The sequence below is a fragment of the Myodes glareolus genome, chromosome 10 (genome assembly GCF_982192425.1).
Source record: "Myodes glareolus chromosome 10, mMyoGla1.1, whole genome shotgun sequence".
Lineage (NCBI taxonomy): Eukaryota > Metazoa > Chordata > Mammalia > Rodentia > Cricetidae > Myodes > Myodes glareolus.
Window position 1 is genome coordinate 27187624 of NC_142035.1, and position 26212 is coordinate 27213835.

The 26212-nt window shown below is 51.8% G+C and overlaps 1 protein-coding gene and 1 long non-coding RNA gene across 3 annotated transcripts; one reads left to right on the forward strand and one right to left on the reverse strand.

Moving 5' to 3' along the window:
• The first annotated feature begins 8354 nt into the window (after window positions 1-8354).
• LOC146892800 (uncharacterized) lies at window positions 8355-14687 on the forward strand. The gene is made up of 4 exons (XR_015004302.2): window positions 8355-8557; window positions 8937-9054; window positions 11568-11693; window positions 13651-14687. It is a non-coding gene; the product is annotated as an uncharacterized LOC146892800 (long non-coding RNA).
• Slc52a3 (solute carrier family 52 member 3) lies at window positions 9637-20855 on the reverse strand. Of its 2 annotated transcripts, none has more exons than XM_048445611.3 (5): window positions 20087-20855; window positions 14782-15419; window positions 13089-13576; window positions 11025-11148; window positions 9637-10666 (listed from the first exon to the last, which is right to left on the reverse strand). In XM_048445611.3, exons 2-5 carry the CDS (start codon window positions 15346-15348, stop codon window positions 10454-10456), a joined length of 1392 nt encoding a protein of 463 aa, XP_048301568.1. In that variant the 5' UTR covers window positions 15349-15419; window positions 20087-20855; the 3' UTR covers window positions 9637-10453. The 2 variants fall into 2 exon arrangements, with proteins under 2 accessions (XP_048301568.1, XP_048301569.1); XM_048445612.3 differs by lacking the exon at window positions 20087-20855 and adding an exon at window positions 19694-19971.
• Between the last annotated feature and the right edge of the window lie 5357 nt (window positions 20856-26212).

Consider the following 26212-nt stretch of genomic DNA (forward strand, 5'->3'; position numbering starts at 1 on the left):
AAAAATAAATACAATTCAAGGGGTCACCTAAACCCCTTTAAGAGCCTTCTCTGTATGTAGGGGCAGTTTCTGTATGTAGCCCATTGTGGTAACTGTACACACGTTTACAGATGAGACAGAGTTTATGTGGAGGGGCTTTTTTTTTTTTTTTTTTTCCTTTTTCCAGACAGGGTTTCTCTGTAGCTTTGTGTGGAGAAGCTTTTTATGAGGGGAAAGGGAACGTAAAAAGAGGGAAGGGGAGGGGGGAAACTTGTCTCCAGGGACAGAAGCAGCAGAGGAGAAGAGAGAGGGGGAGGGGGAGAGAGAGAGAGAGAGAGAGAGAGAGAGAGAGAGAGAGAGAGAGGAGGTGCGCAGGGTTCTTTTATAAGGGAACGTAGTGAATGTGCACAGGAGGTGCTCCTAGTGGCTGCAGCTGAGGATGCATCCTGTCAGGACCCCAAGGGCAGCCATCCATTTGCCTGAATACTAACAGGCAGTTTATGGCAGGAGGTCTTCACCTGGGAACCTGTCATTTCAGATCCCACTCTCTCCCATGGCTGTGTGGGTTTCTGAGGAGAGGTCCCAGTCCCCACAAGCTCCTGAATAGGGGGTGCCTACCACATGGTATCTGAAAAGGGCGTCTCCACCCCGTAAACTCCCAAAGAGGGGTCCAGCCCTCTCTGGCTCATACCTGGTGGAATCGCACAGAGGGTCTCTGATTCTCCATGGCCTCTTTCTGGACCTGAAGATCATCTCAATCACAACAGAGCTCTCTCTACCACCCAGCCCCAGGATCCACCAGGCAGTCTTAGGTGGTCTTTTCTTGCATTTTCTCCTGTAACCCTCCTAATGTCACAGTGGGTAGCAGTGTTACATCAGCCCTTTATTGCTGAGTTGGACTGATGGGGCTAAGGCTGACTTCAATCCCCAGAATCCAGAAAGAGAGAACTGACCTCCCTGGAGCTGTCCTCTGACCTCCACGTATGCAAGTGGCATGCACATGTTTTGCATACATACACATACAGTAAATATAAAAGATGCAACATCAAACAGAAAGACAGCCAGCCTTTGAGGATCTAGTATAGCAGGGAAAGAGAAACATCTTGTTAGGGTAAAAGCACCAAGCCAGCGTGGTGTAGTGGCACAAGCCTTTAATTCCAGCACCCAGGGGCAGGTGGATCTCTGTGAGTTTGAGGCTATCCTAGTCTACATGGAGAATTCCAGGCTAGCCAGGGTTAGGAAGAGAGACCCTGTCTCAAAAAAAAAAAAAAGTGTCACTCCATCAGGAAGATAGATAAGTTGTAAATAGACATGCACCTAGCAGAGGTAAAGCAGAAATGGATGGGGAAAGAGGCAGCTGTTGAAGGATTTCCCTGGCTCTCAATGTAACCTACACAGCAGGGTATTGTCTCCAGAAGCTGTGGGGACTAATGAGTTGCTCAGCTATATGATATGCAAGAGAGTAGTGATCTTTCTTGTGGTGCTGAGAGCCAACCCAGGCCCTCGTGCATGCCGAGGGCTCTACTATTGAGCTACATCTCCAGCCCATGGTGTTTTTGAGACAGGGTCTTTCTATGTAGCTCAAGCTGATCTCACATTCACAAGGGAGACCAGACAGTCATTCATCTCATGCTCCACCCACCTCTGCCACCCAAGCACTGAGATTACAGGTGTGAGCTGAAAACTAATGACCTTTACACCAGTGGAGGGCTTCCCAGGCTTTCCCTGTAACACCAGGGCGACCGCTCATGGAGGTTCTGACTCCAGCATGCTGCCTTCCTGCTGAGCCTCAAGACCTGGCAAGGCTTCCCCCACATCTGACATTGGTGCTCCTTTCCAATGGTCTCACTAGCGACCTTGCCATACGTGTGCTCTTCCTTGAGTTCAGACAGGTCTTCTTAATTGAGGTCCAAAGTCCATGACCGCAGTTGCCAGGCCCGTTGGAGTCTTGGGGCTAGAAAACCCGCTGTATGGCTTTTCACAAGCTTTTGGACAGAGAAACTCATACGTCTCACTCAGAATCTGTTGGCGGAGAAACCGGCTGAGTTTGTCATGGCCGGAAGGGCTTGCAGAGGTGCCTACGCGGGCACCAGTGAAGGACAGGGGGAGTGTGCAGCGTCTCTCCTTCTCTTTAGCTGTGTGTTACTCTCAATCACTTCCCATTGTTCCAGGGTCTCCAAGGGGCCAGGGCAAGGCTTCGTTATGGAGAGCTAGCCAGAGGGTTCTGTACCTCCAAAAAGAAGCAGGGGCAGCTATCCAGGCATGGCCTCCATCATTCTTCAAAGAACACACCCACTAGTACCCAGTAACTGGAAGTGGTGGCTCATGCCAGCACTGAAGAAGCCATAAACTGGGAGGGGTATTAATTCTGAGGCCAAACTGGGTTACATAATGAGACCCTGTCTTTAGAAAGCCAAACCAGGCTGGCAAGATGGCTCAGAAGGTAAAGGCACTTCCTGTTAGGCCTGATAACCCAAGTTCAATCCCTGGGATCTACATGGTGGGAGAGAACTGACTTTCAAATCATTCTCTGGTCTCCACACTGTTGCATGTACACACACACACACACACACACACATATACACATGCACACACACATACACAATTTACATACACACACACACACATACACACATGCACACACACATACACAATTTACATACACACACACACACACACACACACACACACACACACACACACTGGTAAAAGCATTTTGTTTAAAAACCAACAAGCCAGGCAGTGGTGGCACATGCCCTTAATCCCAGCACTCGGAAGGTAGAACAGGCAGATGGATCTCTCTGAGTTTGAGGCCAGCCTGGCCTACAGAAAGAGTAACAGGACAGGCTCCAAAGTTATAGAGAAACCCTATCTCAAAAAAACCAACCCCCACCAAAAAAAAAAAAAAAAAAGAAAGAAAGAAAGAAAAAAGAAAAAAGAAAAAAAAACCAACGAAATCAGAACAGAACAGAACAGAACAGAAGGAGGAAGCAAATGAAAGTACCTGGCATACAGTGTGAGCACGTGACAGTCATGCAGTGTGAGCACGTGATGGACTTATTCTCATCTTGCCCACATGGATTCTGGCCTCCTGTTTCTTAACTATTTTTAAACGATGAGACAGGAATCCTAAGAGGTACAGCATGCTCCCTGAGGGCTACACTGCAACTGAGAAGGAAGCACGACTAGAAGCCAGGTTGCGCAAGCCCAGTGGCCTGCCACGTGCCCGGAGAGCTGGGGAACGATCTCATCCACAACCGTGCTGTCCCCATAGCTTCCAGTCAGAGCGGGCACCTGAAGCAAAGCCTAGCCCGCCAGTCCAGGGAGGAAAGAGGTCAGTCTGCACAGAGGCATGGAGCCCTGTCCAGAGACAGCTTCTGAAACAAAGAAAGTCCATAGTTCACAGGAAACACAGCCAACTACTGGGGGAGAAAAATCACTACATCAGGTGCAGGTGACTTTGGGAGCCCAGCGGAAGCGGCTGAAGGTGGATTAAACAATAGGGGCTACTTATAGCCTTCTCCCTTTCTTTTTGTTTTATTGAATTTTGGAAGAATACATAGTCAAAGAAAAATTCAAAGTACAGAAAAATGTCCAAAAAAAATTGCCTGCAACCCTTTGACTCCTCCAGTCACCTAGTGAACAGTGGGCTCCTATTTCTCCAGCTTGCTCTGGGTGAGCACACACGTGTGTTTTATCTCAATCTGTGGGTCCAAGTCCTGTGTCGGCAGCTCACTCCTCATCATGTCCCTTTTGCCCTAAGGACGTCAGGTGACTGTTATCTCTGCTCTGGGCTATGGAGCATCCATGAGAAGTCAGGAAGCTATGCTTGGGCTGCTGTTAGGTAGGTTAGCTCTGAGAGGGACTGACCAACATGTGAATAACAACACAGGACCGGATGACTCAGTGGGTAAGCGAGCTTGCCACCAGCCTGAGAGCCTGAGTTGAGCCTCAGGACCAGGCAAGCATCTTACACATCTACTTATGCATTCTGGGTAAAAAGGGCTCCGAGAGCATGCCTCTTTCCTGGCGACACCTAGGTTGAGGGAAGCGTGGAGGCAGGATCTGGCTGCTGCAGCTGGACTTAGCCCCCTCTTTTTCTAAAGACTGTGTTCTTGCTCCTTGGTGCTGTAGTTTTCTCTTACAAAATTAACTTCTGTGTGGTGAGGATGTACGCACCACAGTATGTGTGCAGAGGTCAAAGAACAATTTGTAGGAGTCCTTTCTCTTTCCTCTCCTTCTACCGGGTGAGTTCTGGGGGTCAAACTCCAGTCGTCAGGCTTGATGGCAAGCCTCTTTGCTGCTGAACCATTTTGCCTGCCTGCTGTCCTGCTGTGTTGTCTGAACTTTTTCCTTCGGGAGCTTAAGAACCAAGACTGGCGCTGAGGTCCAGGCAAAGTGTTTAAGTCCTCTGAGCTTCGGGTTGCTCGCTCGTTTGTTGCTTCCTTCCTTCCTCCTTTATTCCTTTTTTATTTGTAGGTTTTGTTTTTGTTTATTTTGGTTTGTGAAATGATCTCATTATGTATCCCTTGGCTGCCCTGGAACTCACTCTGTAGACCAGGCTGGCCTTGATCTCACAGAGATCCACCTGTCTCTGCCTCCTGAGTGCTGGGATTGAAATCATGCACCATGTCACTAGGCTGGGCTTCAGTTCCTTTCCCCACAAACCTGGAATGAACAGAGGAGGCCGTTCAGAGGGCATCTGTAAGAACGGAATGAAGACAGCTGAGGGCCAAGTCCACTCCTGGGAAGGATCTATCACAGAAGGTGGCAGGAGTGGCCTCTGGTCTCCACCCCCCATGGAGCTAAGCAGGCAGGGTGACAGGGAGGGCCTGTAAAGCCATGATGCTAAAAACCACAGTCACTTTGAATTTCAGTTGTGGATGTATTTTACATCCAACATTTACATCATGGTTGCCAGAGCAGACCTTTAAGGAGATGGGCAGGTGGGATGTGTGGCAGTTTCAGGGAGGACAGACCCTCAAGGGAATGTATGAGCCTGATTCAGATGACTGTGTTCTTGTCTTCAAAGCCATCCTGGTCTAGTTTTCTGTTTCCATCTTCTTGGACTACCTTTCCTCTGGACAAATCTAAGGTGTTAACCTCGGCATTTACTCCTCAGCTTGCTAAGAAGAACTAACTAGCACCATCTGTCTGTCAGTAGATGCCATGTGAATGCATCCAAGGACACCAGAAGAGAGCATCTTGGAATCAGTTTCAGGGATCTGTGAGCTGCTCAGTGTGTGCCAGGACCTGAACCCTGGTCCTCTGGAGGAGCATTAAGTACTCTTAACCTCTGAACCATCTCTTCAGCTCCCTACCAATCGTTCCGTATCCTGAATTTGTAGCACCTTTGCTAGGGAACTCTAGCTGCTGGTCCTTCTCTCATCTGGACCTGAGTGTCCACATGTACAGCCTGGGATGCTCTGTGGCCATCAGGATACACAAGGACACATTTTCCAAGAGCAAGGGGCTGTGGGACTTCAAGAGGGAATACCATCCACCATTTTTCTACTGATGCTGTGAGAAACGACCACGTAGCAGCAGTTATGAAAGCGTGGGTGTGGAAGTACACGTGCTTGATCCTGAGTCTCAGGAGGATGAAGAGCTTGAGGCCTGCCTGAGTTACAATACACGGTGAGACTCCTGCAAAATACATCTACAATTGAAATTCAAAGTGACTGTGGTTTTTGGGTTAGAGTCAGCCAAGGTCTCCCAGCCAGAATATGAGGATATTTGCTGGCTGGACCCCTCGTGGAGGCTCTAGGAAAGAGAACCTCCTTCAAACTCTCTAGGGCTATAGTCAGAAACCAATGTGTACATTTGCAAGATAATAGTCTGGTCCCCTCCTGCAGCATCTCTGTATGGGTTCCACTTCTGACCCCAGACTTTCATGCCTTTCCTTTGGCATCTCTGGTGATGCTCTGCACTCTGAGGCTGACGTGGATTAATGGAACCCACTCAGGCAATCCCACAGAATCCTCAACTTTCGAGTCTGTCACCTCCATCGATTTCAAAGTCCTCTGTGTCCTGCGCATTCCCTAGTTCCAGGAATTAAGGTGTGCGTTGTCCTCAGTGATCCTTCTCAGGGCGAGGCAGGGTGGAGTGCGGGTGAACAGTTCAGCCTCGGGTTGTTTCTGTACCAGGCTAGGACACACACACACACACACACACACACACACACACACACACACGTCTGTCTTTAAAAGTGTAAGGCCACACCCAACGGGAGTGTTTCACCCTATAAGGGCTTGGGTTGCCCTGGGCCAGGAAGGAAGGACCAGCTGGGCAGGAACTGGGTGGAGATCCAAGATTCCTGGGCAGGGACAGGATTTGCCCAAACCAAAGAAAGGTAGGACTGGCTGGTCCAGGCTTTCCAGGGAGCCAATGCATGGGCTGGTGTCTGGCCATGGTTTCCTCTGGGCCATTCTGAAAATCTCCCTGGGGCCACCATCACCAACGAAACAGCAAAAGAGACTGCCTCCAGGAGACCCCCCCACACACACTTTGAGGAGTTGCAGAGTCTCTCATTGGGGTTCCTGGGACCTTACCCTGACTCTGGCTCCCCTCTCCCCTTACTTCCCACATCTGCTAGGCTAGCTGTTCTGTTCTCTCCCTGAGTCCCTTTGTTCCAGGGGTCACCAGGTCTGAAAGGCATTCCTACGGGAACAGAAGGAAGGACAAAGTCTGCATGTCTGTGCTGTGCTGGCCCTTGCCCAACTTACCCAGCCAAGGCCCTCTGCCAGGGTGGCGTTTTCTCCCTAGTGGCTTCTTAGTTACCTTGCATCTTTTGTGACCCTTTCAAGGTCACCCCAGAAAATGCACCCAGGGCAGCACACTGCACTGCTCTGACCGCTCAAGGAGGCTCTGCCGTGGATGCCTTCCCGGCTTCAGCCACATTGCACCTGCCTGCATGGGGGCAGCATCTTTAGCCAAGACCCATGCTAATCCCAGGCAGAGGCCAGAATCTCGATCTCTTTCTTTTCTTTAGTAGAAAAAGACAGGGCCTTGTCATATTTCCCCACTTACCCTTAAGCTCCTGGGCTCATGTGACCCTCCTGCCTTGGCCTCCCCAGCAGCTAGGACCATAGCTAGGCCCTTGTGCTGGCACTCATACTGTTGGTTGGCCATCCAGTGGGCAATGGCGACATCCCACATCTTGGGTCAAACTCAAGACTGGAGTCACAGGGCTCGGTAGGTGACTCTATCAGTAAAGTACTTGCCTTGCAAGAGTGGGAACCTGAGTTCAATCCCCATAACCCACAGTTTTAAAAAAACCCAGCATGGTGGTGATTCATGCTTGTGATCCCAGTGCCAAGGAGGCAGAGACAGAGGATCCGTGGAGTGCACTGGCCATACAGACTTACCTTGGGGTGGTGGAGTGGGCAGAGGTATAGCTCAGGGGCATCACGGGTCTGTGGTTGGCAGGGCACCCACAGTTTGTGGAGGTATCACTGAACACTCTGTATACACTGCTCAGTGTCACCCCTCACAATCCCGGGGGGTGCTGCTCTTCTCAGCTGCATGTGGCGAAGCTGAGTCATGCTGACTGGGGCCAATTCACAGACCGGAGGCTCCCAAGATGGGGTGACAGACAAACCAGCCAAGTCCCCTGGTGGAGGCAACCTTCCCAACCGCCAGCACACCCTGGCTTATCCTCCACAGAGCCTGTGAGCCAGGGTGGCACTCTGCTGTAAGGCAAAGGACACACACAGAGTGTGCTCTGACTGGGGGGTGTGGCAGCTCGGGAACAGAGCTTGCCTCGCCTGTACAAGACCCTAGCTTCCACCCTCCGGCACTGAAAACAAATTAATCTTCCCTGGTATACAGAGGGGAGACAGTCTTCATTTTCTTCAGGATCTTTGTAGAGAAAACGTCTGAATTTTGTCTCTTTTAAGCCATGGGTCTATTTGAACGCTGAAGAAGACTGTCCTGGTTAGTTTTGATCAACTTTTTTTTTTCTCCCCCAGAGACAGGGTTTCTGTGTAGCTTTGGAGTCTGTCCTGGAACCATCTCTTGTAGACCGGGCTGGCCTCGAACTCACAGAGTTGATCACCAACTTAACACAACCAAGAGTCACCTGGAAAGGTGTTTTAATGGAGGAAGCTTTCCCAGATCAGGTTGGCCTGTAACCATGCCCGTGGGAATTGTCTTGATTATTGATATGGGGGTGACCCAGTCCACTGCAAGTTGGTACCACCCCTAGCAGGTGGCCCTGAGTTGTATAAGAAAGCTAGGTGAATCTAGGGCAGCGAGAGGGGCCAATAAAAACAGTTCCTCTTTGGTTTGGGCTTCAGGTTCCTGCCTTGGCTTCTCCCAGTGACAGACTGCTACCTGGAAGTGTAAATCAAATAAACCCATTCCTCCCCAGGTCGTTTTCGGTCCTGGTGTTGCCGACAACAGAAAGCCGACTGGAGGGAAACCTCTCCGCTGCCTGACAACCCAGGGCTGCTTTGCTAAGGACCCAGGGGCTTTTCCAAGGAAATCCGCATCTGGTCACCCAGCCCCCTGGGGGTGGGTATGTGTGCAGAAGCCTACCTTAGGGTACTACGCTGACCTCAGAACACCTGTCATAAAGGTATGAACTTGGATGAAGACAGTCAGCTGACTGTTAACCAGGCCACTCTGGTTGACGGGGAATCCCAGGATGTGCTGTGTGACCAATGGCCTTGTGCAGTCCTCTTCCTTGAGGATTCGTGATCAGTGTGTGTGTGAAGGGTCATTCCCACCTGGCTGTGTGAAGAGAGGAACTTTCTGTTTACAATTTCTGGATACATGATTTTTGTTTTTTGTGGTGCTGGGGGTGGATTCTTGGCACGCATCATGTGAGCAATAGGCCACTGAGGTCCATTGTGTTTATATCTTTGTGGGAGATTGATTTTGATGCCCACAGCTGCCAGGTTTAATGTGCATTCATTTGTTAACAATGCTGCTTTCTTTCCTTCTTGCCTGTGCAGAGATTTACCAGATTTTAGCCTTCTTCAAATATGGATGACTAACTCGGCACCCACAGTGGAGTGCTAACCAACCCAGGATAAAGAGTGAGCAGGTCCTGTTTTCACGGAACCAAAAAGTGTAAGATGCATAATGGTTGCATAATGGTTTGTGATGCTGTATCTTGAGGTCCAAGAGGGAAGCCTCTGTATTTCCTGCCACTTTGGAAGACAGAGCAGGAAGTAACGCAAGTGTTTGGTTTTGTGTGTGCACATGTTGTTTTGTTCTGTTGAGACAATCTCACTATTCAGCCCATCCTGACTGGCCTAGAACTCACTATGCAGACTAGGGCAACCTTGAAGCCACAGAGACCTGGGGCCTCCATCTCCCAAGTGCTGAGATTAAAGGCGGTGTCTCCAGGCCTGTGCCACCCGCCGGGTCCCGCCTATGCGTGAGCACACAGCCAGAGCGAAGGATAAGCACCATTTAAATGGCCGACTTTCGTGGTGGGACTCAGTCTTATGGGCCAAGCCATCTCTCCAACCCTACTTTAAGAGTAATGGAAGTGCAGGGTGGCGCCAGGCACCCCAACAACAGTCCGGGAGAGGGGGCTGGCAGCCGGCCTCCCTCTGCTGGCCCTTCTGAGGTTCTCAGCCTTGACTGAAAACCAGTTACAGCCAGACTGACACAGTGTCGCTTTCATAGGATTCGTGTGGACACCGCCCCAGTGCAAAAGCATGGAAAGCTTTACTTTTTATAAAAAGGAATATAAAAACGGAATAATAATTACAGACAAAACCTCTCCTGCCTGAGACTTCCCTCTATGATGATCCTAACTGTCCACTCTGATCCTGGTGGGGTTCACTCACACAGGCAGGGCTTCCCTCAACTTATCTTAGGGTCTCACCATCCTGGGGGACAGGGAAGGCAGAGAACTGTACTGGGACCCAGGGCAGAGATCCTGGGGTTTCTGTAGACAGCATCCTGCAGAGGTACTTTCCTTGGGACACAGAAAAGGGATGGAGGCAGGGGTCCTCCTAAGCCCTTTGACCACTTCCAGGCTGGGTTGAGAAGGAGGTCCACACAGGAGAGCGTTCAGGGGAGCCTGCTAGATGCCTAAGCCTACAAGCTAAAGGCTACTTACTATCACCCTCCTTTAAGTAGAAAAAAAGAGGCCTAGACAGTCAAGAGACTTCCCTGGTTTCCACCCCAAACAAGGGGCAGCTTAATCTCCCGGGGTTCTCCCCCTAACATCCTTGGGCTACCAGTTGAATGCGACAAACCAGAGCTCTTAGAAGTCAAAGACTGAAGTCTGCAACTAGGGCACAGTGTTGGGGGAGGGCTGTGCTTTGCAACTCCAGGTCGGGGGGAGGGCTTCTGTGTTTGTTAAAAAGCTCAGACCCAGATCTATGACCACACGGAGAAGGGGGTGGGGTTGTTAGTCTTCAACAGAACTAACAGTTGTTAGTCTTTTCCTCTCTGGGTTCTGGTTTTCCACCTCAGCAATGGTGTCCTGGTGTCCTTTGGTGGCTGAGCGAGGCTAGACAGAACAGTCCAGGCTGCAGTAGTCGGCAGAGGAGAAGAGTCTCAGCACATTAACCAGGGGGAACATGAGCAGGGCACCGATTAGCGAGCCCAGCTGCACCGCTGCCCCACACCACAAGAGGGCACTGCGGCTCCGGTCACGCAAGATCAAACCCAGCATCACCTTGACGTAGCTGAGACAGGCTGCAAACAGCACCCAGGAGAGCACCTGCCGGGGACAAGGACACCAGGGGAGATGCAGAAGGAAGACAACTCTAGGGCATGCCCTCATGGGCTAAGGAAGGGAGATGAAATGGCTCCCGACTACAAGGAGGTCCTACAGAGGTGACCCTGAAGGGCTAAGGGAACCATGGGAGCTATCCCTCCAGAGTAAAAGGAAACCCACGTGTCTCTCCCTCCCCCAAATGATCAAGTCAGGGCACATACGGGAGAGGTAGCATTATGGCAACTTCACCTCCCTAAGTCCCCACTTTTATGAGAACCATTCAGAGGACTTAGGCTAAGAGAAAGGGCTGTCCCTGGGGTCTGCCCAGCCTTGAGAATTGAGAATCAGAGGGGATACTTACGATGAGGACTTCTCCACCCCAGTGACCCTGCAGGATGGGGCAGGGACTCATGGCAGCCATGGCCATGTTGTAGGCCCCAAAGCCGGTTCCCAACAGTGTGAGCAACCCCAGGAACAACAGTGACCTGTGGCGGAGTGGAGAAGGGCAATGAGAGGAGTTGAGAAGCCTGACCTCTGTTCCCTTCACCCAGACCTCAAGGAGTAGCCTCCAGGGTTAGACCTTTATGGAAAACAATCCTAGGCTACTTAGGTTAAGGGGGACACCAAGAGCCAAGTACCTCATGTTCATACCAGATCACAGCTCAACCACCCAAGCCTTGAGCCTGGTCCTTGGCCCATCTCTGACCTATTCTTGCCTGCACAATGGGAATGTGGTGGGCAGAGGTGCCCTGGGGGAGGGATGGAGCACGGGCACTGGGCGGCTTCCCCGGCGTGGGTGTTGTGTTGACTGACATTTCCCTCATGGTACCAGCTCCTTGCCAGGAAGCCACCAGGGGGGCTTTGATCTCTGCAGGGCCTTCAGGGTGTGATGTGTTTTCTCCAGGACCCTTCACCCCTTCTCTCAGGGAGGCCGGCCATCTGCCTGGGAGGTCAGCCAATGCGTCCTGGAGGAGACTTTTCAGAATTCCATCAGAATCTGGCTGGCAGCTGAGGACACCACTTTCCTTGGGTGAGGCTCAGAAAAATGGCAACGCCTTCCCTGGTTCGTGAATGAGTGTTTAGGAGCGTTTGACCAGTATCTGTGGAAACTGTTGCCACCAGCTTTTACTTCCTGTCTTGACTGGTTCTGCCTACCAACTTGACACAGCTAGAGTCATCAGAGAGGGAGGGGCTTCGGTTGAGGAAACAGTTAAATGAAAGACCCAGCTGTAAGTAAGGCATTTTCTCAATTAGTAGTCAATGGGGGAGGGCCCAGCCCAAGGTAGGTGGTCCCATCCCTGGGCAGATGGTCCTGGGTTCTATAAGAAAGCAGACCTAGGGCTAGAGAGATGACTCAGAGGTCAATAACGCTGACTGCTCTTCCAGAGGTCCTGAGTTCAATTCCCAGCAACCACATGGTGGCTCACAACCATCTACAATAAAATCTGGTGTCCTCTTCTGGCCTGCAGGCATCCATGGAGGCAGAACACTGCGTACATAATAAATAAAATAAAATAAATAAAAATAAAAATAATAAAAAAAGAAAGCAGGCCTAGGAAGCCAAGTGAGGCAAGCAAGCCAGTGAGCATTCCCCCTCCCTTCTGTGGCCTCTGCATCAGTTCCTGCCTCCAGGTTCCAGCCCTGCTTGAGTTCCTGTTCTGACTTCCTCCAATGATGGACTATGATCTGGAAGTGTAGGCCACCCCCCACCCTTTCCTCCCCAACTTACTTTTTGGTCATGGTGTTTCATCCCAGCGATAGAACCCTAACCAAGACACTTCCCCTCTGACTGTAACCTGAGACATGCACCTACAGAGACCTACCCTGACTCCTCCTTGCAATGCCAAAGAAACACGAGAGCTGGGTGGTATAGCAGGTGCTCTCCCTCGGAGTGAGCACGACCCACCTTATCTCAGCTGTTCTGTGCATATACCTGTCATTTCTTCATTGCCATGGCCCCAGCCAGGTTTCCAGGATGAAGATGATACTCTTGAGCCAGGGCCCAGCCCGCTCTGGTAGTCTACGTTACATCTTTGCCTTGCTATCCTAGAAGTGCATCTTGATGGGGACAGCTGGACCAGAGGCAGGAGCGCCAAGGCTAAACAAGCCCAGCTCCATCCCTTTCTCTAGGTCTTAGGATTCTACATGTCCACTTCAGTAGCCGACTGTCACTTAGATGAACTGGTGGCCCTGCTGCTGAGACACTGGAGTGCCAGGCACTGGTAGAGAACAACCTATACCACATTCCTGGCCATCACAGGAGGAAGTATCATCACTCCAGCCCTTCAGATAGGTACCCTGGAGGCACAGAGTCCAAGCATGCTATCCCGTGCCTCTGCGAGCTCATACACTAAACCACCTCATACATGGGGTTCCGGAATGGAGTGAGCCGCACTCTCAGAGTTCCCTGGGTCAGGTGGGGTACCTGTTAGGCAGGAAGATTGGGAGGAAGCAGGCGAGAGGGCTGGCCACAGCGCTGAGGGCGGCGGACAGGTGGTAGGCGACAGGTCCGTACGGCAGGCAGGAGTAGGTCTGCACGGAGGGTAGCACCCCGTTGGTGAGCGCGTTGACAAAGGCCACCGTGGAGTAGATGAAGGCCAGCTGGGCTGGGTGGAGTTGGGCGACACTGACTTCCACAGACCCCTTGCCCGGGCTGCTTATAGGGGCACCCAGCGAGCCGGTGTCCTCTGTGTCTCGAGGCCTGATGGAGTGTAGGGTAACCTCGGAGTGGAGAAGGTCCTCTATGGAGCCTTGCCGTCCCCAGGGCTGCCGCTGCAGGAGGAAAAAGGCCACCAGGCAGCAGCCCATTAGGAAGGAGAGCAGGAGGAAGAACAGCAGTGGTGAGAAGCGTGGGGCCAGGTAGCGGCTTTCCAAGTGCCAGGCGAGGGGCGGCAGGGAAGGGCTGTAGGTTGTCTGTGGAGGAGAAAAGCTGCAGTTAGCCGCGTCACCGAGGGAGGCTGAGATGACAGAAACATCTGTTATGTCAGATTTCCAGATAAAAATCCGGGGAGGTCTCAATGACAACTTTGTAAAGCTCATTTCCTGGTACGACAATGAATTCGGCTACAGCAACAGAGTGGTGGACCTCATGGCCTACATGGACTTCAAAGAGTAAGAAGCCCACCCTGGACCACCCACCCCTGCAAGGACACAGCAAGAGAGAGCCCTTGGCTGCTGAGCAGCCCCTGTCCTAACTCAACCCTTGACACTGAGCGTCTCCCTCACAGTTTCCATCCCAGACCCCCAGAGAGCAGGAGGGGCTTAGGGAGCCCTACTCTCTTGAATACCATCAATAAAGTTCACTGCAATCCCCTCAAAAAAAATCTGGGGAGGTTAGAGACATCTTGACCTTAGATTCTCATTTCCCTGGTCTTCATGGTTTTATCTGGAGGCTCGGGATAAACTCCCCCCGCCACATCTAACTAAAAGACCAGACTATGTCACCCTAGACTTCTTTAGTGCAGATTACTCTAAACTGGTTGAGTCGAGCCAGACAGAGTCGTAGCTCCCCAAGGTCTACTGGAAAGGGATGTAGACATTTTTCTGGACTGAGATATGCAATCTTTGTCATTTGTCAGAGCCCGGCTGAGTTTAGGACAGGTCACCTTTGCTCATCAGTCGTCTCTTCTCCCCGCCCAGAGTACATCTCCATACTCGGATGAGCTCCAAGCCCCTGTCCCTTTGTGGTTTGGGGAAGGCTTAAACCCCTATCACCTGGCCGGCCTTTGCTTCTCACACCTCTGTGAACCTCTAACACACATACACTTAAAATGGTCTTTCCACTGCTCGCCCTCCTCACACTCTAACGTGCAGCTCTTAGCTGACAAGACGGCTCAGCAGGTGAAGGCACTTGCTATGCAAGGCTGACAACCCGCACTCCAGCCCTAGAACCCTCGTCAAGGTGGGAAGAGGGAACTGACCCCACAAAGTTGTCCTCTGACCTCTACACTTGTACAGTGGCCTGTGGCCCTATGCACACGTGCCGGAATATACACACTGATAAAATAAATAAAATAATGTGTGGTCCCGTGGACGAAACTATAAAAATAAAGGAAACGAATTTTCCCTTCCCCACACTGGGGACCAGAGCAACAATGGCTCTGGGTCACACTTGGTACCTGGGTGATGTGGGTCTCCACTGTGGTCACAGGGTTCAAGGCGGTGCCCGGTGTCTCTGTGGCATTGATACAGGTGGTGATACCTGAGCCTTGGGCGAGAGCCACCAGTGCGGGCAGGAGGCCGCTGAGCCCTTCTCCTATAAAGAAGGTGGTGAGGTAGTACGTGGGCAGCTGACTCATGAAGGGCAAGAAAGTGACAGAGGAGGTGCAGTCCACCAGGGCCAGGAAGAAGGTGAGGACGATGAAGGCTACGCTGTGCTGTCTGCCCTGGATCCAGGAGGTCACGTTCCACAGGAAGGCCAAGAGGATGCAGGCAGCCGTGCCTGTGCACAGGATGAGGAAGATGACGGGCACCTCAGACAGGCAGCCGGGTTGGAAGCGATGCAGCAGGGTGACTAGGAGGGGGCCTATGTTGGCCAGTTGGATGACCACAGTGAGGTAGGAGGGCAGGTCCCAGCCCTCAGGCAGTTCAGTCACCAGCAGGGGCAGCTCCACCCAGAGCCCGTTGATAGCCACCCAGGAGCCCATGCCAAAGACGCAGACCAGCAAGTGTGTCAGCAGGGCCATTGTGGGCAGCCCGAGCCAGACGCTGTCCTGTCCTCCAGGTCAGGCTGTACAAGGGCCGGTGGAGAAGGCACCTGGTGAGACAGTTCAATTTTATCATCAACAAGATGGTTTTTTTTTTTTTATCAGCAGAAAACATAGAAAACCTTCAACTGGGCAAGGGTTTCCTCAGCAGCACACAGAAATTCTGGCACCATGAACGAAGAGTTTGATATACTCAACTTTAGACACGTTAAAACACGCAAATGCAATAAACACAAACAGGTAAACAACATACTTTTGCAAAAAAAAAAAATTCCAACAGCAAGGTCAAAAGACAGTGGGACAACCTGGGGGAGGCAAAACAGACGAAAGGCTTGCTTCCTTAATGCATAAAGAGTTTTTCTAAACCAAGAACTGATAATTCCAGAGAGAAGTCCGTAAAAGATAGAAACAGTTATAGACTTAGAGACTGAGTTTTGGGAAGATGACTCTGGGTGCCATTTCCATAGTTAATTTCCTGTGAGCTGGAAAAGTCAGCAGATAGGATATTTTTAGTCACAGCCAAGGAAGGTCACCCATGCCACACTAGTGTCCTCGAGGAGCAGGTGAGGAAGAGGTCTAGAAGGGCAGAGCCCAAGGCCACCCAGCCAGCAAGTGAGAGCTGGATCAGCCTAGCCAGTTCCTCTCCCTACCCCCACCACATGCCCTTGAACTGGTCTCACGCCAGCACCCATCCAGTCGGGTAGCCACAAGCAGACTCCAAGTCTTTGTCCTTTTTTCTGTTTTGGTTTTGAGACAAAAATCTGACTGTTAAACCCAGGCTAGCCTAGAACTCTAGATCTTCCTGCTTTTGTCTCAGGGGTCTGTGTTGCCACAATCGTGAATCCTCTATTGTTCTTGTAGTTCTAGAGCTTTCTTGTGGCCAAGCCTCACCCAGGAATCTTGGATGCTCTGGCAGCCCCTTTTCCTGATTCTGACACAGGAAACTGACCTAGCAACAGGAGACGATTTGAATGATGGGAGAAGCGGAGACAACGAGACCTGGGACTTCACTATATATAAAAAATGTTGTCCTGAAGATGGGTGTGGAGGCACATGCAGCTAATCCCAGCTCTGGGGAGGTAGAAGCAGGTGAATCTCTGTGGGTTCAAGGCCAGCCTGGTCTACAGAGGGAGTTCCAGAACAGCCAGAGCTACACAGAGAAAGCCTGTCTCAAAAAACAAAACAAAACGACATCGTCCTGTTCTTACCCAGGGCACAGAGGACCTGGAGACAGCTTGGAAGCTACACTTGCTCTCCTGCCCTGCCTTTAAAGTGCTGTCCTGGCCTGTCCCTTCTCCACCCAGATTCCTGCAAGATCCTGCCTAGGAAGCCCTTGCAGGGCTGGTGCTCCAGGGGGCGCAGGAGGACCTGAACCCTACTCTGCTGACTCTTCCTGACTCAGCAAAGGATAAAGAGAACAGAGGGAGCCAGCAGTAATTAAAGGAGGCAATCTCCCCTCCAGGGCTATCATGTGGGAGCTCTTGCCTGGTGTGTGTGTGTGTGGAGGAGGGTAGATACAGAGATCAGTGGGGCTACATCAGGGTCTGTACCCCGGTTCTCCACTTCTGTCCTGCCCAGCTCTTTAGGTCTGGAGATCCTGTGAGAAGCCACCAGCATTGATGGCTAACAGGGAGGGGGACGTCCCAGGCGGAGGGAACAACATACCCGAAAGTCAGACTGTTTGTCTCAGAGCAGTGAATGTTCCGAGTGTGGTGGGGAGGTGGGGACGTGTTTAAAAGATGAACATTAGGGGACTGGAGAAATGGCTCAGCGGTTGAGAGCACTGACTGCTCTTCCAGAGGACCTGGGTTCAATTCCTAGCACCCACATGGCAGCTCACAACTGTCTGAAAATCCAGTTCCAGGGAACCTGACACCTTCACACCAATGCACATAAAATAAAAGATAAATAAATCATAAAAATTAAAAAAAAAGATGAACATTAGAGCCGGGCGGTGGTAGTGCGCACCTTTAATCCCAGCCCTCAGGAGACAGAGGCAGGCGGATTTCTGTGAGGCTGAGGCCAGTCTGGTCTATGGAGGGAATGCCAGGACAGCCTCCAAAGCTATAGAGAAACCCTGTCTTGAAAAACCAAACCAAACCAATCAAACAAAAAAGATAAACATAAGATGGGGTGTACCTCAGGGATAACCTCCCTCCCCGTCCTGGGTATTGAACCCACGTACACATATATGCCAGGCAAGAGGTCTATCGCCAAGCTACACACAGCCCTCTTGCCTTTACTTCTGAGGCAGGGTCTGAGCTATCCAGGCTGGCTGTGATTTCATTTCGTAGCCCAGACAGATCTTAACCTTGGGATGGCCCTGCCTCAGCTTCCCTAGAAGCTGAAACTGTAGGCCTGGGCCATGAGGCCTGGCTCAGTATCTGTACTTTTGCCCTGTTTTCAGTGGTCTTGTGGCTCTTGTTTATGCGTGTGCGTAACCTGCCTTTATTGGGTGCCTACACCCAGCTGAACAATTGTCCTTTGCTCCCAGGAATGTGAATAAATCTGTCAGCAAGAAAGCCAGAAAATCCAAATACAGAGCAGTCCAGGTAGCATTGTGTACCACAGAGCTACAGAGCCAAGAAGAACCGGGAGGTAGGAATACGAGCCTGAGAGGAGTCTGGGAAAGAGGGAAAGTGGAGCTGTCAGCCAGTACAAGGTCCCCTCCATGTTCAAAGAACAGCTTTGGGACCAGTGTGGCTGAGGCTCTAAGATTAAGGGAAGCAGAAAGGCCTTCAAGGACAGTGTTGATGTATCCTCAGTGGCCGACAAACCCATCCCCCCTCGCCGAGGTGGAGGAAGACTGGTTACGGTGAGGTGAACAATGGGGAGCCACGAAGGAAGCAGGGCACAGCCATTGCATGTCAGGGTGCTGACAGACTTTGAGCCGCCATGGCTACCTTGTTATCCACATGGACTGAACCCCTCACCAGCTCTGTAGCCTCTCAGCAGTACCGGGTTCACTCTATTTCACAGAGGCTCAGAAAGGAAAAAGAAGTGTTTAGAGTCACATAGCTGGTCAGGGTGTATGGGACTGTGAAACAGGCCCCAGTAAGGAGCAAGAAGAGTGATATTTCGGACCCTGGGACCAGGAAGAAGAGAGCAAGGAAGGGCTGAGGAGACCAGAGACACAGGCCCTAAGATAGAGCTGCTTCCTGGGTGCTAGAGCCCCCTGGCAGAAGGCCAGAGATGAGACCAAGTCTCTGATGGAGACGAAGTCCAGAAACAAGTAGGTGACTAGAGACCTCAGAGGGTGACCTTACGCCAGGGCCTTTTGATTCTCTCTCTCTCTCTCTCTCTCTCTCTCTCTCTCTCTCTCTCTCTCTCTCTCGTGTGGTGTGTGTGTGTGTGTGTGTGTGTGTGTGTGTGTGTGTGTGTTTTGCAGGGGTGAACCAGGGTCTTGTGCATGTTAGGCAAACACATACCACCCTCTTTGTTACTTGTACATCAAACACTGAATGTCAGCGGTCCCACACCCCCATTGTGTGGTACTGGGCTACCTCCTCCCCCACATGGCCTGACCTTGTTCCTGGACTGTAACAGTTTCCTGGCTTCTGCGCAAAGCCTCCCACCTCGGGATCCTCAGAAAGCGGCCAGTCATGGAGCCTACTGGGGCCTATCAGCTGGCACAGAGTGCTCCCACGGGAACAGGGGTGTATGTGGGGAGGTATTCTCGCCTATGTGGAGGCAGCATCTGGCTTGCGGGACACTGGGCCACCCTACACCCTGGCGCCATGGTTGGATGCTCACACTACATAGAGAGGCTGGCTGTTGGTAGGCACTGAGCCGATGGGCCAGACTGGAGGGAGCTGGTACTGGCTTGCTGGTGGCCCTGGGGACTGGGTAGGACCTGCCTGGCTTTGGGTAGCCAGAGCAGGGGATCAGAAAGTCAACCTAGGGAAGGGAGTGGGGTGCTGAACAGGGTGTGAGGAGTTATCGATGGTGGACGGGGCACTGGGGACAAGAGAACCAACAGTTAAAGATGCAGAAATAGTCAAGAGAAGCTGAGACAGAGGAAGAGGCCAAGAGGAGGCCTTAGTTCAGGGGCATCTGCTGGGTGGCTAGGAACCTTAGTCCTCTCACACCTAAGTGGGACAGGAATTTTCACCTATAGCTTCCAACTTATGTGATTCAAGTTCCCCCTTGTGAAGGCTTGGCTGGGCAACCACACACCCAGCAAGCAGCTGGTGGCAGTAGCATCCTGCTCACCCTGATCCACCCTGACCTCAGAGAGAGTCGTCTGTCATTCAGGTCTGTGCTCCCTGGCAGTATGACCTTGGGTCATTTGCTCACTTTCTTTGAGCCTCCTGGGAGGTCCCACCTGTGAAAGGACGTGGGTACGTCATGACTTGTTGGCCTAGGTTTCAGGGAGGGAGGAGGTCTCACGGTTCCCTTCCTTCCTCTCCTCCCTGCGCCTGCGGGCCAGGAAGGGCGTCCAGCCTCCCATGTCAGCCGAACTTTCGAGGGGAGCGATCCCCAAATCTTGTGCGCCCGGGCCAGGCTGTTGAGGCTCAGTTGGTGGATACAGGTCTTGCGCGGCAGCATCGCGGCAGAGGAAGCCGGGACTGGGAACTTGTGGACGGCTCAGAGTCCGCAGCTGCTACGCCTGTCCCTGCCGCCCTCCTGGCGGGAACTAGGGGAAAGGTCACAGGCCACCCGCTGTCCCCAGACGACCCACCCCAACCCCACCCGCCCGCGCTCTACCGCCACTCACCGAGCGTCACGGAGGGTCTGCTTGCGCCGCGGCTCCTGGCGTCTGTGGCGACACCTGTTTGTCTCCGCCCCGCTGGCTGGAAGGTGGGCGGGACCGGGGGGTTGGCCCTGCGACTGCATTCGGTAGCACCTACCAGCAGCCCAGTGGTACTAGAGCCTTCTGCATCCCGCCCTTCTCCTCCGGGATGTTCCCTCAGGGAACAACCCAAGGTGGGGTAGGGGCTCTTGCGGCTAGACTTAACTTTTTCAAACTCACAGAGATACTCTGCCTCCCGAATGCTAGGATTAAAGGCGTGGGTCACCACCGCCCGGTGCCGCTAGACATAAACTAGTCATTGCTCCTCGCTTCTGCCTTGGAGCCTACTACAGAAGCTCCTCTGTACAGATGAGCAAACTGAAGCCCAGAGAAGTGGGGTCTTGAGTGGAGCTACACAGCTCTGGGTGACCCTCAAGCCTCTGGTGGCTGACCAACAGTAATTTAAGCCTGCAGGCCAGAGGATGCGTACCTGCCGGATTTCACAGATGGGAAAACAGACTCAGTGAAGGATTATTTGCTCTTTTCAGGGAAGATGTAACAGGAAGCCCCCGCTAGGACTGGAGCAGAATCACAGGGGTGATCCACACACTGGGAAAATATGTCAAATAGGTCCAGGAACTCATTCACCTTTTGGGTGGCCTTCAGTGAGTATCTCAGCTTCTTCGGAACTGCCTTCCACTGTTGTGGAGACCCGAGGATTCCATCCTCACTCAGCTGGCAGTGTATTGTGAGGCTCAGGAAACACTACCCAAACTGTACTTAGAAGATGGCAACATGTCTCCCGTCCCTGCCCCCATCCCACCCCATTCCACCCCACCCCACCCCACCCCAAGCAAACATACTTAGATCTATGGTAAAGTTTGAGCTGGTCCTTCTCAGGCCTACAGGGGTGGCCTGGGGCACTGGTATTTGGTCATAGAATCCCACCTACCTGTGAAGGCAGGTCCAAGGGAGTCACAGTGTGTCTAGGCGACTCTACAGACAGCTCTTGTTCTCAGGGCTCTTTATCTCCATGACAACAGTCTTTACTCACGTGCACTGCCCCCTCTTCCTCAAAACTTGGGTACCACTATCACTCCCAAGCCCCTCTGTCATGAAGGATACTGGACTTGCTCCCATTCCTGACCCTTTTTCAAGCCTTAGATTTTATGGCACTTCGGGCTGGAATTTCTCCTGTCTGTGTGTCTCCTGCCCATACAATCACCAATGCACATGAAGAACTTGGAAGGTGGAGGCAGGACACATCCTTCCTTCTGAACCAAGGCAGACCATGCTGGCCCCGAGGACACAGGCTTGACTTTGAAAAGGTAGCCTCCCTAGCAGAGATGTTAGTTCTATGCCTGTGCCCTGAATGCTACCTACCCGGGGCCAACAGAGTTCCCTCCATCCCAGCTCCCCTCTTTGCTGTGGTCTAGCCTATGGCCAGCCTCTCACAGGTGCTCCACATGGCATTGCTATTTTAATAGACTGGTTATCGGGCTGGAGAGATGGCTCAGTGGCTAAGAGCACTGACTGCTCTTTCAGAGGTCCTGAGTTCAATTCCCAGCAACCACATGGTGGCTCACAGCCATCTATAATGAGATCTGGTGCCCTCTTCTGGCATGCGGGCATACATAGAGGCAGAATGTTGTATACATAATAAATAAATACATCTAAAAAAAATTAGACTGGTTATCAACCCTTGGAGACTCTCTGCTGCTCACCCCATCCTCACAAGAAAATCCTTTCCCAACGGGGACCAACATGCTTCAACATCTTATTGCTCTCTCAACTTATTGCTCTCCCCAGTTTCAGAAGTGTATATGGTGCCTCTGAGCTACCGTAGTCCTTCCAGCTCTTCAGTGGAATACCCTTTCTGCCCACTACTTCCTGATGAGATCCTATCTTATTTCCAAGCATGAATATCAAATGCCACCTCCACCGAAGAACTCTGTCTTCTCTGTAACAAGTCACCTGCATGGGCTGTGTGAGTGTAGCTCACTGTTCACTGCACACATGGATGGACCCCAGCCTGTGCCTCCTCCCTGACTCGTGTGATCTGTAGAAAGTCTTTGGCTTCTGTTGTTTAAGATCCTTTAGTTTTGAATAGTCATTCCCGCCCCCCCTCCACTGCTGCATTTTTAGTGATGGGGATGAACCCAGGGTTTAGGCAGGGACTTTTCTACTAAGCTCCCCCCCCCTTCTTTTGAGAAATTTAAAGTTTATTTGTACAGGTCGGGGTGGGGATCCGGGACGGCAATTCACACAGTTTGTTTAATTCCATTGTTTGTTTGCTTTGAAAGCAGACACTTAGTTACCCTAGGTTGGCCTCAAACTCCTTATCTACCCAAAAGGGGGCTTTAAACTTCTGATCCTCCTGCCTCTACCTCCCAAAGGCTAGGATTACAACGCCCGGTCAGCCACTCCTGGTTTTATGCAGTGTTGGGGGTCCAACTTGGGGCTTTGTGTATGTTAAGCAAATGCTTTAACCAATTGGGCTGCATCCCCAGCACATTCTAAATACTGAAGTTGCTGTTTACGCTTAATGTCAGAGACCTCTCAGGCTGGGCGGTGGTGGCACACGCCTTTAATCCCAGCACTCAGGAGGCAGAGACCGGCGGATCTCTGAGTATGAGGACAGCCAGAGCTACATAGAAAAAAAAAAAAAAAACCTGTCAGACCTTTCTAATCACTACATTTGGCGCTTTCTTTCTGGGACTTCATTATCAACTCTAGTTAATCCAGCAACCCCAGTAGCCGTAAGCCTGGCACCTGGGAAGGGCTTCGGATGTCCAAGTGAACAGGGTACAAAGTTCTGGCCGTTGGCAAACCAACCTTCTAATAGAGATGAATGCACCAACAGCTTACTCCGCACCTTAGAATGGGGCCGTCAGGGGCGAGGCGGGTGGGCGGGGCGCCCGAGGGGATGGGCAGGGCGTCCCCTGGATAGTGGCTGGCGAGACTCCGGCTTGCCAGGGTGGGAAAGGGCTCCTGTCTGCATTTCCTCTCGCTCCGGATTCCTTTTCGCCGGGGCAGTTTTGCTTTGCTCTTTGCGGGTGCTCATTATATGACAAGATCATTACAGCAAAGTTGGAGCTGCCACACCGGTGGGACGGTGATCTCAGCTGTCGCGGGAAGTCGAAACAGAATCGCGAGTTAAAGGCCAGCGTGGACTGCAGAGCAAAACCCTTCCATTACTGTCTGAAAACAAAGCTAAAGAGTCGTCGAGATGGCTCATCAGGTAAAGGCGCTTGCACCCAAGCTTACTGACCTGAGTTCGATCACCGGGACCCGTGTGATGGAAGGAGAAACCGATTCCCGCAAATTGTCCTCTGACCACACACAGTGTTTCTTGTCTCCCCCAGCTCCCCACAAATAAACGTAATAGGAAAAAAAAAACCTGGTTCATTAAGAAATACAAAAGGACAGCGCAACCATAACTGGTACCTGCAAATGCGAAAAGCCTCGGGAAACTCAAGGTGGCGCTCACGTTCCTTGAGGGGTGGCAGAGATCAGCCTGTCCTCCTTTGCCCAGGACGCACGAGAGGGTTCCCGTCGCGACACGGGCGCAGCTTCCTGACCGCACCCTCGGGTAGGAAGGTCGGACGCGAAGACGCCGCTGCAGTTCACCCGAGAAGCCGCCAGGGGGCGAAGGAGCCTGCTTCCTGCACTAGGGCCTTAGCATTTCACAGCTAAGGCTCCCCCAATCCCACACAGCACTCCGGGGTATTGCGGGTGAGACCTTAAAGCTACTGTGAGGAGGACACGTGAGGCTGACGGCAAAAAGCGAGTGGCCAAAGTTCCGTGAGAGAACAGGCTTAGAGAAGGACTCTAGAGAGACCTCTAGACCTGCCAAGGACCCTTAGTTCCTTTTGCGGGGCCTCAGCACCCCGCAGTCCTTATCAAAATCATCCAACACCCAAGAATACAGCTCAAGAGCCCAGAACATCACGGAGAAAAAATTAATACACACCGCACACCTTCATTCCTTTGAAAACCATTCCCAGGAATAAGTCCCACAAATTCTTTAGGGATATATGTGAGTAATTTAGCACAGAAGCCCCAGAAGGAATAATTTAGAAGCGCTGACAGTGGAGTGGGGTGTGTGTGTGTGGGGGGGGTGTAGAAGGGGGGAAGGAAGAGGAATCAATAGCTGATTATTCTAGCCATCTGTGAACCGGTAAGATTGTTTAATCTAAAATTATAACATGCCCCCCCCCCATCCAATATAGGGTTTCTCTGTTGTAGCCCTGACTGTCCTGGAACTCTCTGTAGACCAGGCTGGCCTCGAACGCACAGAGATCCACCTGCTTCTGCCTCCCCAGTGCTGAAATTAAAGGCGTGTGCCATCAGCTCCTGGCTATAACACACTTTTAAAAAGGAAAAAAAAAGGACTACTAAGTAACAAAAATATCGGGTGCTCACACTTGCTTTGAGGCCCCACCTACAGCACCCTGAAGTGGTGGGAGGAGCCCTAAACTGTGAAATTCAAGGGAAGTTACAGCTCCCTCAGGTTCTGTGTGAGAACCTTGCACCCTCCCAGCCCCTCAGGCTAAATGTCGTAGAGGATAGCTACCAACGGGGTCCAACACAAAATTGTAAATTTTATGAGAGTTTAATATTTTTGCTAACTATTAAGCGGTTTGCTAGCATGAACTTTGTAGATGACAGTATCCTGTCTCCACGTCAAAAAGTTGGACACGCCTGGTTCAGGCATGCCAGGAGTTGGAGATAGAGGGAATCCCGCGCGTCCAGATCGTAGATAAGGGGCTACACACTCTTCAACCAAGCCTGAGGAACGAGGTGGGGCAGAGAGCAGCCTCCCGGAGTGCAGGCAGGAATGGATACCTGTGCACACCTCTGCCGCGCAATGAAAGGCTGGAGGCTGAGTGAAGGACTGTGGAAATACCCTTCCCTCATGCTGAGTGAAATAGTCACCACTCACAGGGTAGGGCTGATGTGGGGTAATGCATGGCGGGGAGCACTAGGTAGTATCCGGGGTGGATGCTACGCATCACGGGAGGGTGTGAGCAGGTCAAACGGGGGCGGTGAGAGCAAGAGCAAACCTCACCCAGCTTGCGCAGAAATTTGAGGACTTGCAGTTCCAAGAAGTCGCCACCAGGAGGCGCCGTCTGGAGAGCATGAAAGGACGTGGAGCTGGGAGAGGAGACCTGAGGTGGGCGCTGTCTTCCTCTGAATTTCACTGTGTTCCAGGCAGGGAAAGTCAACAGGGAACAGGACTCCCAAGTGGACCTATGATCTTTCCTACGGTGCCCTATAGGCACCATTCACAGCCTCTTTCGTGGCCTGCCTGAACTGTTGCAATCTCTCCTTTCAATGTCCTGCCCTCCTCCACCTTCTCTCTTCAGCCCTAGCGAGGCTGTTTGCTTGTCTCTCTGCCCAACACCTCACCTCCCTGTTGGTAGGACTCACCTGTCCTCAGAAAGCTGAGTGACTTTGCTTCCTTCCTTGCATCAGGCCCCAATCCAACTCCTAATGGTCTCTTTGCAGTCTGCACCCAGTGACAACCTTATTTCCTGCCTCGGGACCTTTGCTTTCTCTATTCCCTTCCCACTGATCCTTTCCCCAAGGCAGCTGCATGGCTCCTTCCTCAGTGCATTCAGGTTTCTGAGTACTCTTTTTTGTTTGTTTATTTTTTGGGGGCCAAGGGAGTCCTGTCTATCCTGGAACTCACTCTGTAAACCAGGCCGGCCTTAAACTCAAAGATCCACCTGGTTCTGCCTCCAGAGTGCTGGGATTAAAGGTGTTTGGCACCACCGCCCAGTTTCTCTGCTCACTCTTGGCTCCAAAGTGACTGCTTCGCTAAAATGCCGACCTGATCGGGATGCTCTGGAATTTTGCACAGTGTCCTTTATGGTGTATTTTATGTTCATTTATGCCTCTTGTTTGGGGTCTGGGTCCCTACTGTTGTCGGGGAGACAGTTAGGGACTGTGTTTGTTCTGCTCATGGCTGAAGTCCTAGTACCCAGTCTGACAAACAGTGCCAAGTGTGGTAGAATAAGGCTTGCCATCCTAGTACCTGGGAGGTGAAGGCAAGAGGATGAGGAAACGTGGGTTAGGCGTGTAACTCAGTGGTAGAGCTCCCGACTC

Excerpts from the sequence above, each read along its gene's own strand:
- Slc52a3 (XM_048445611.3), bottom strand. The coding sequence starts at position 15,348 with ATGGCCCTGCTGACACACTTGCTGGTCTGCGTCTTTGGCATGGGCTCC. Across the intron at positions 11,149-13,088 it reads CCAATCTTCCTGCCTAACAG|GTCACTGTTGTTCCTGGGGT; the intron begins GTACCCCACCTG and ends ACTCCGCCACAG. Across the intron at positions 10,667-11,024 it reads GGGGTGGAGAAGTCCTCATC|GTGCTCTCCTGGGTGCTGTT; the intron begins GTAAGTATCCCC and ends TGTCCCCGGCAG.